Here is a 7,560-nt window from a genome sequence, read left to right on the forward strand (position 1 = left end):
GTCAGTCAGACTTCAACAACGCCAATCGAACTCCCACAGGATTCTCCAGGCTCCTCCAGCGGACGAACTTCCACAACACCTTCCGGACTCTTCTATGGCTGACCTTCAGTCGGATTCCTTATGCAATCGGACTTCTTCAACAAGCAGTTCTCATCCGAGCTCCTATAGCAGATGACTTCCGCCAGCAGCCTCAGTGCTCTAGGCACCCAACAACGGTAGATCCGTCAGCAACCTCAGAAACATCTGAGCTTCTCCTGGATCAACAAGATAGAGAGCCATTCCGCTCCATCAGACATCCCAGCCGAGCTCCCACCGACAGATCCGGACTCTCTGGCAAGTCACGACAATGGCCACTACGCTACTCCACTCTCTGTAACGGATTCCGCGTGGCTCCACCACTCTCTGGCAAGTCACGACAACGGACACCACTCCACTCTCCGTAACAGACTCCACGTGGCCCTGAACGGCCCTTGACGCCACTACTCTCCGCAACAAACTCTGCACGGCCACGAACGGCCCACTACCAGATGGTTACAGACGTCGCTATCAATCAGTTACGCTCTCTGTTTATAAAAAGAGACCCCCAGATCGTTCTTCTCTAAGCTCAAAATTCTATCTTGAAATTCTGCTAAAATTCCCACTCGAGCACTCCATTTCTGTTGAAGCAGAGTACTGACTTGAGCGTCGGAGGGTCTTGTCGGAGCATCCCTAACTCCGGTTTAGACTTTCCTTGCAGATCCCGGCGCAGCCGTGGTCATCCCAACTCCAACTTCTCCGACTTCGACGGAATTCTGCACCAATAGGTTGCATAAAGGTGGCAAAGTCGATTATTGATATGAAGGAGGCAAAGCTAGCCCTTGGAAGGGTGGAGGCAGTAGAACCAGCCATTTATTAATCACCTGCCATCATAACCTTACTCTAATACTAATTTGTAGAAGCTAGATAGTTGATATGGAAGTAAGAAATCTTGGATTGAGATAAAAAATTAATTATTTTATAGCAAAATAGAAAAAAAAATTTATACATTTGATTGTGGAGAGAAGGAGAGGATGGAAGAGAACTTATTACTTTTCTCAAACTTCATGGTTAGAGTTGGAGAAAATCCTTCCTATCTATAAAGATCCAAGAAGATTCTAGAAATAAGATTTTTTATTTCTAAATAAGTCTAGATATTTATAGTGTCACAATGTTTAGATATTTTTTTTTTGGATCTTTCTAAAATTTTGATCCATGTGAGCTCACGTGCCCCTCCCCCGGCCCAAATGCCATGTAAACGGAGGGTCATCTCTGAAAATTAATTAATTGAAAAGTAGAAGTAATTTTTTTTGCAAGTGAATTTGTGTGTTTGTGGTGTGTTGGGTGGATGTCAATGAATGACATGCAAACTATGTGTGTTCATGATGGCTTGATGTTTTAATTTTAATTTTTAAGGCACATGTCTTCACACCTGATACACAATTTGTTCTTACCAATGCACATGTACAGAACGCCTATTGCGTATATTTTGCAAGCATGATAATTTTGAGTGCTAAAGGTTTTGCGAAGCATAACTTTAGAACACTTGATGCACGGAAGCCGCTGGTATGGAGCACTCCTCGTACGGGCCCTACCTGACCCACTCACTCGGGAATTTTTTTGGGTTCCAACCGATGCACATGTTTTGAGATGCTTGCTTACATTGGCAAGAACATGTCCGCTAGTTTCCCATGGTAACTTTGTGCGTGGATGATGCCACGGTGAAGCCCTTGTCCTGCACTCATTTTTCTGGTGTTGTTGGACAAGCTGCGCATCCATTACTGGCGTTCGGTGCACACATCTTGTCCCATGGTTGAATGCAAACTGCTCCCTATTGCGTCTTTATGCACCCGTGATTCACATGTCTTGCACAGAAATGCGCACACCGTACTTTCAACGTCATAGTTCTTACTGTGGACATTATGGAGCCCCTCCCTATGCTGGAATCATGGAATTATTAAACTTTCCGGTGCCAAGCAGAAATTAAACAAATATGGCATAATGATGTCGTGAAATCTTAATTTAAATTTATGATAATTATAATTATTTTTATTTAAAAATGATAAAATTAATCCGATCCGATGGATATACATCCTATCTGAATCCGATCAAATCTGAAAAATAAGATTTGACTGAATTTGAGTTCAGATTTGGATAAAATCCGAAAACTATAGTATGGATATGGGTAGGATATGGGTAGTGCTATTTTCTACCCGAATCTATGAGTATGGATAATATCCGAACCCATATCCGAATATACACACACACATATATATATATATATATATATATATATATATATATATATATATATATGTATATATATATATGTATAGTATGTATATAATATATATATATATATATATATATATATATATATATATATATATATATATATATATATATGTATATATATATTCGGATATATATACATATACATATCCGAATATATATATACATATACATATACATATCAATATATATATACATATATATATATATATATATATATATATATATATACATATACATATATATATATATATATATATATATATATATATATATATATATATATACATACTATACATATATATATATATACATATACATATATATATATATATATATATATATATATATATATATATATATATATACATACATATATACACACACATACACACAAATATATATGATCTCTCTCTTTCTCTCTCTCTCTATATATATAATTATATATATATATATATGTATGTATATGTATGCATGCATATATGTATGCATGTATGTATGTGTGTGTTAGAAGTGTGTATGTGCATATGTATGTATTTATATATATATAATTGATAATTTTATTTTTGATTGATAATATGCATAAATTTTTTTTTTTTTTTTTGGGTATAGAATGGACGGATATGGGTTGGGTATGGGACGGGTATGGATTGGATATGGGGAAATGGGTTACCCACGGATATCTCTGAACCCGTTGGGTATGGGGATGGGTATCTCTTTTCTTACCCGATTGGGTATCGGGTAGGATTTGGATATAAGATATTAAGTTCGGATTTGGGGATGGGTAGTATACTACCCGACCCAAACTCTACCCATTGCCATCCCTACTTTTGTTACATGTTGTCTACCTCGATTCACATCATAGAATTAAATATTAGATTGATGAGAAAATTTTAATATTTAAATTCATATTATTTTAGTTAGAAGAAATATATAGTTACTGACGGCACTCGAATCATATATAGCCCAAGCATATGGGGTTAACCCATTTTGATACTGCCTATCTTAGAGTAGCCTATTATTTAGTTAAGAAGTCAAAAAAGTTCATATATTAATTAAACTATTAATTAGGCTGTTGTTATATTCAGTACGTATTTGTAGGCATAATACTTATGGTTCATACACATATGTTCTAGAGTTTGTGTAAGTAATTATTGTTTATTTTTTAAAATATTCTGGTGTAGTAATTAGGATGCATTATAAAATCATATAGTTGGGCATGAATGAAGCGATTTATTATATTATTTAAATTATCTCTATTTGAAGTTAATGGTGGATTCCTTATACCTTCTTCTTCTTTTGATTAATCCTGATTATCTACAGTATCATTTAGTTATTATGATAGAATGGCTTCTATCATATAATTAATATTAGCCTTTCTAAGAGTACAGTATGCCTAACATGTGATGAGATAATAATATTATTTGGTTATGCCACTAATTACATTATGTAATATTACTTTTCAAAATATGAGAAAATTTGAACCAAAATTTTTTTAACAAATAATAATATGATGTATCCATAGTCTACATATAGTTTAATATAATAGCTGTTGTAATATTATAGTAGGTAGCATTATAATTTGAGAGCTTTACAATTACATTACACCGCGCATGTGGTAGGTATTTAACTAAAAACAACTATATTTATTATTGTTTTGGTATACTCTCCATGAATTTTATTGTCGGCTTCACCATCTTCAAGAATAAACTTTATATTGATGGATAAAATGATAGTACATACATACATATATACATATATATATATATATATGTATAAATCAATACCGTTCATCTTTTAATATAAAAAGATACGGAAGGTTAAGATGTTCATGTAAATTTTGTATTCATTTTTATAAATTTAATTATAAAATAAAAATTTTTAAAAAAAATCTACTAATATGTGCTAGTGTCAAGCAACTATGTAGCATATTATAAAAGGTTCAAACAAACCTACCAAGCATGATATACTAGTTTGAAGCATATTATTATATTTTTATCAAAAAAAAAAAAAAGATCGGGGCGTGGGGGTGTGCGTGGAAGAGCATGTATACCTCTATATTGAAAAAGAAAAAAAAAAAAAAACTATACCAAAAAAATAGATCATTATAACAAAACGATATCGGCTGTTAGCGTGCAGCCAGGAGCACTTTGTCGGCTTGAGCGAGGTTGAAATAACAGATATTACGAGATGGATTATACTCACTCGCCATTTTGCCGCTTCTGTATTCAAGGACAAAACAAAGTATAGAATTTATCATATTACCCACCGTGGATATGTTTCGAGATCTGAATCGATCCATCGGAACAGATCCACCTAATAAACTATCCACAAAAAAAAACACGGTACTCCATCGACTTGAAAGCCAAATCTCTGCATTTAATAGCCTCCGAAAATTTACAAGATACTAATGATGGAGTATGCCGCCTTCCGGTTCCTCCGCCCCTGCCTTCACTGTACCCAATACTCTAGTCATCATAACCTCTCGTATATTATTCTTCCAGAGCCTCGGTCGTCATCGCCTTGCTCCTTGTCCCCATTCTCTCTGCTCCCCATCCTTGCCGACCTTTGGCCTTCATGGCCTCTTTGAATCCAAACGCGCCAGTCTACATCCCGTCTCTCCACCTCCTTTCGTTGGAGAGCTACTATTCTCCTCCTCTTTCTCAGCACCCTTCTCTTTTGTCTCCCTTGTGTTTCCAGGACAACCAAATTCCATACCAGAACAACGCCCTCTATACCTCTTCTCCTTCTCCTTACATACATGACCTTTGCTACTATCTTTACCCTCAGGCTTCTTTCATTTGTTGCTATAGAAAGGAGTTTCCTTACTTTCATATCCCCCAACCTTGCCCTCCGAGGTCCCTCCCTCACCCTCTCCCACCTTCTGGTCTCCAGCAGTCACGAGCTTCTCTATCTCTCTTAAGCGAGGAGGGCGAGGAGAAAGAGAAGCTCGAGGACCATGTTGTCTCCGTGACCCAAGGGAAGCAAGAAGTGGAAGAGAAAGTGGTAAGAAAGAAGGTCTGCAAGGGTGTGAAGGGTACAAAGGGGTTCAGGGTGTTTGCGAGTGATTCTTTCACGGGGAAGAGAGTGTATGTGCCGAAGCCCCCGCGTTGCCAAGGGCGACTTCCGCCGTTGCCCCAGAGGAGGATGCTAACCGGCGACTACGAGTTCAAGGCGGAACCCGGGGCTGGAGATTTAATCAGTGATGCGAAGACCACAGTCATGATAAAGAATCTCCCCAACAGGTTCACGTAAGTGCTATATATGATCTTCTTCTCGTCCACTACCATAAATTTTACTCGTTGTCTTTTTCTCTAGCTCTTAACTTTAATTCCTACTCTCTTCTGGCAGCGTGGAGAAGCTCCTGGAGATACTCGATAAGCATTGCTTACAAGAGAACGAGAAGTTTCTCTCTTTAGGAGGAGAGAAGAAAGCTTGTGATGGGGTGGTGAAGTTGGGAGACGGGGAGGCAGCTACAACCCTCTCGGAGTTCGACTTCTTGTATCTACCAATAGATTTCAGGTTGTCCTTCTCCATCGCCTGTTCTCCACGCTAATAAATGTTTGCATGGCATTAATTAGGGTTTCTTGGAACGCATCTATGTGACTCGCCTCCATTTTCTTCTTCTAATTTCCATTTTGGTTTTGACTTGCTTGCATATTTATTGAGGGTATGTTCGATTTGGATGGGATCAGGAGCGGCAGTAACTTGGGCTACGCCTTCGTAAACTTCACGAACTCAACTGCAGCCTGGAGGCTGCACGACTATCTGCACAAGTTTGAATGGAAATGCTTCGGATCACGCAAGATATGCGAGGTTACCTACGCCAGGATTCAGGTAAACGTTATTCATCCAAGCCCCAAATTTTATTATTCACCGAAAAGTTCTATATTAAACTTCCATGCTTCAATCATCAGTTCTTGTAGAAGAGGTGAAATCCAAGTACTGATGCTTATTTGATCCCATATTTTTAATGTTAAATGATCTAATTCCCTTCGCCGTAGGAATGGTTTTGAGTGTTTTCACGTTCGTGGATATGTTAGTGGTATATAAACCTGTGTGGTTTGTATTATGTTTCTGTTATATCTACGGTCTATAAATCTTTAAAATGGGATGGAAAAAGAAAATGTAGCAGATCTGATGAAGCTGACTATATGTGATCGATTCTTGAAACAAGGGTTTGCAGGAGCTCAAGCATCATTTTACAAATTCTGTTTTTCTTTGCGATCGGGATCAGTATCTTCCGATGTGCTTCCAGCCATCCCGCAATGGTTTCAACCAACCAGAGCCTGCATATGTGGGTAGGCGGCTGGATGCTGCATCAAAAGTTACGAAATGACGAGGGTGAGGAAGAAATCAGCATGGTGATGCACTGTCTATCTATCTATCTATCCGTCTATGATCTGTGTGTGCTGTATGTACATGGATGGATAGAAAGGCAGATAGATAGCTTATGGTATTGAATGCAACACTAGCAGTACTTTTTATGACCTGTTTGTAATCTCAAGTTTGACTTTTCTTTTATCTTGTGTAAGATGAAAAGAGTAAGCGTAGAACTGCCCGTGTCTTTAGCTTCCGGATTCTGTTGGTATATTGTTCCGGTTTCTGCTGGTTTATTATTGTTCTCTCTTCCGATGTTCTCTCGGGTGTATGTATGTGTTTAAAAGAAATGCGAGGAGGTGAGGGTAGAAAAGAATGATGGTTTGGAAAAGAAACCGGTCAGTGGGGATGGTACGCTTGGACATTCCTTTGATGGATTGGAGAGTACCTGGCCTTTCGATCCTGCTGCGCACTGCCGTACAAGAAAAGGATGGAGAGAAGGAAAGGGTGATAAGAATGAGCAAAGCTACAAGAAAGCGTGGATTTTGAGAGAGAGAGAGAGAGACTACAGTATGGAGGTTTTCCTGTGCTTCCGATCACCTCGCATTATGTTTGACGTGATTGGATTTGACCGTGCGTATCGTACATAGTGTTAGGATTGGGTTCCGAACTCTCATCTCGCTGACCAGCTGCTTCTTTTTGTTAAGCATGGAGCATGCATCTCTGACGAGCAAGCTAGGAAGGTAACTTTTCTTTCAAGGATAATATTTTTGAAAGAATTTTTTGCCTGTTTTCTTAGATAGATATATACTGAATGCGGGAATAAAATAATGTTTACCGGAGCTGAATTTAGTTTTTTTTACTAATTTTTCCTTCTTCGCTCACGTTCTTAATCACTAAAATGACTCAAGTGGTTTGAAAAGCAAACCCCTG

At 37.9% G+C, this 7,560-nt stretch overlaps 1 protein-coding gene across 2 annotated transcripts; it reads left to right on the forward strand.

The window, feature by feature from the left end:
• Positions 1-4,801: 4,801 nt before the first annotated feature.
• LOC114913343 (uncharacterized) lies at positions 4,802-7,327 on the forward strand. Of its 2 annotated transcripts, none has more exons than XM_073246870.1 (4): positions 4,802-5,558; positions 5,659-5,829; positions 6,003-6,144; positions 6,494-7,327. In XM_073246870.1, exons 1-4 carry the CDS (start codon positions 4,885-4,887, stop codon positions 6,644-6,646), a joined length of 1,140 nt encoding a protein of 379 aa, XP_073102971.1. In that variant the 5' UTR covers positions 4,802-4,884; the 3' UTR covers positions 6,647-7,327. The 2 variants fall into 2 exon arrangements, with proteins under 2 accessions (XP_073102971.1, XP_029117866.1); XM_029262033.2 differs by having other exon boundaries at positions 4,803-5,558; positions 6,485-7,317.
• Positions 7,328-7,560: the final 233 nt, after the last annotated feature.

This window comes from Elaeis guineensis, chromosome 12, assembly GCF_000442705.2.
Source record: "Elaeis guineensis isolate ETL-2024a chromosome 12, EG11, whole genome shotgun sequence".
In the NCBI taxonomy this organism is placed as follows: domain Eukaryota; kingdom Viridiplantae; phylum Streptophyta; class Magnoliopsida; order Arecales; family Arecaceae; genus Elaeis; species Elaeis guineensis.

What these genes read in the sequence shown, in the direction of transcription:
- LOC114913343 (XM_029262033.2), top strand. Translation starts at nt 4,885, where the DNA reads ATGGCCTCTTTGAATCCAAACGCGCCAGTCTACATCCCGTCTCTCCAC. An exon ending in AATCTCCCCAACAGGTTCAC is followed by an intron (nt 5,559 to 5,658) that starts GTAAGTGCTATA and finishes CTCTTCTGGCAG; the next exon opens with CGTGGAGAAGCTCCTGGAGA. An exon ending in TATCTACCAATAGATTTCAG is followed by an intron (nt 5,830 to 6,002) that starts GTTGTCCTTCTC and finishes GGATGGGATCAG; the next exon opens with GAGCGGCAGTAACTTGGGCT.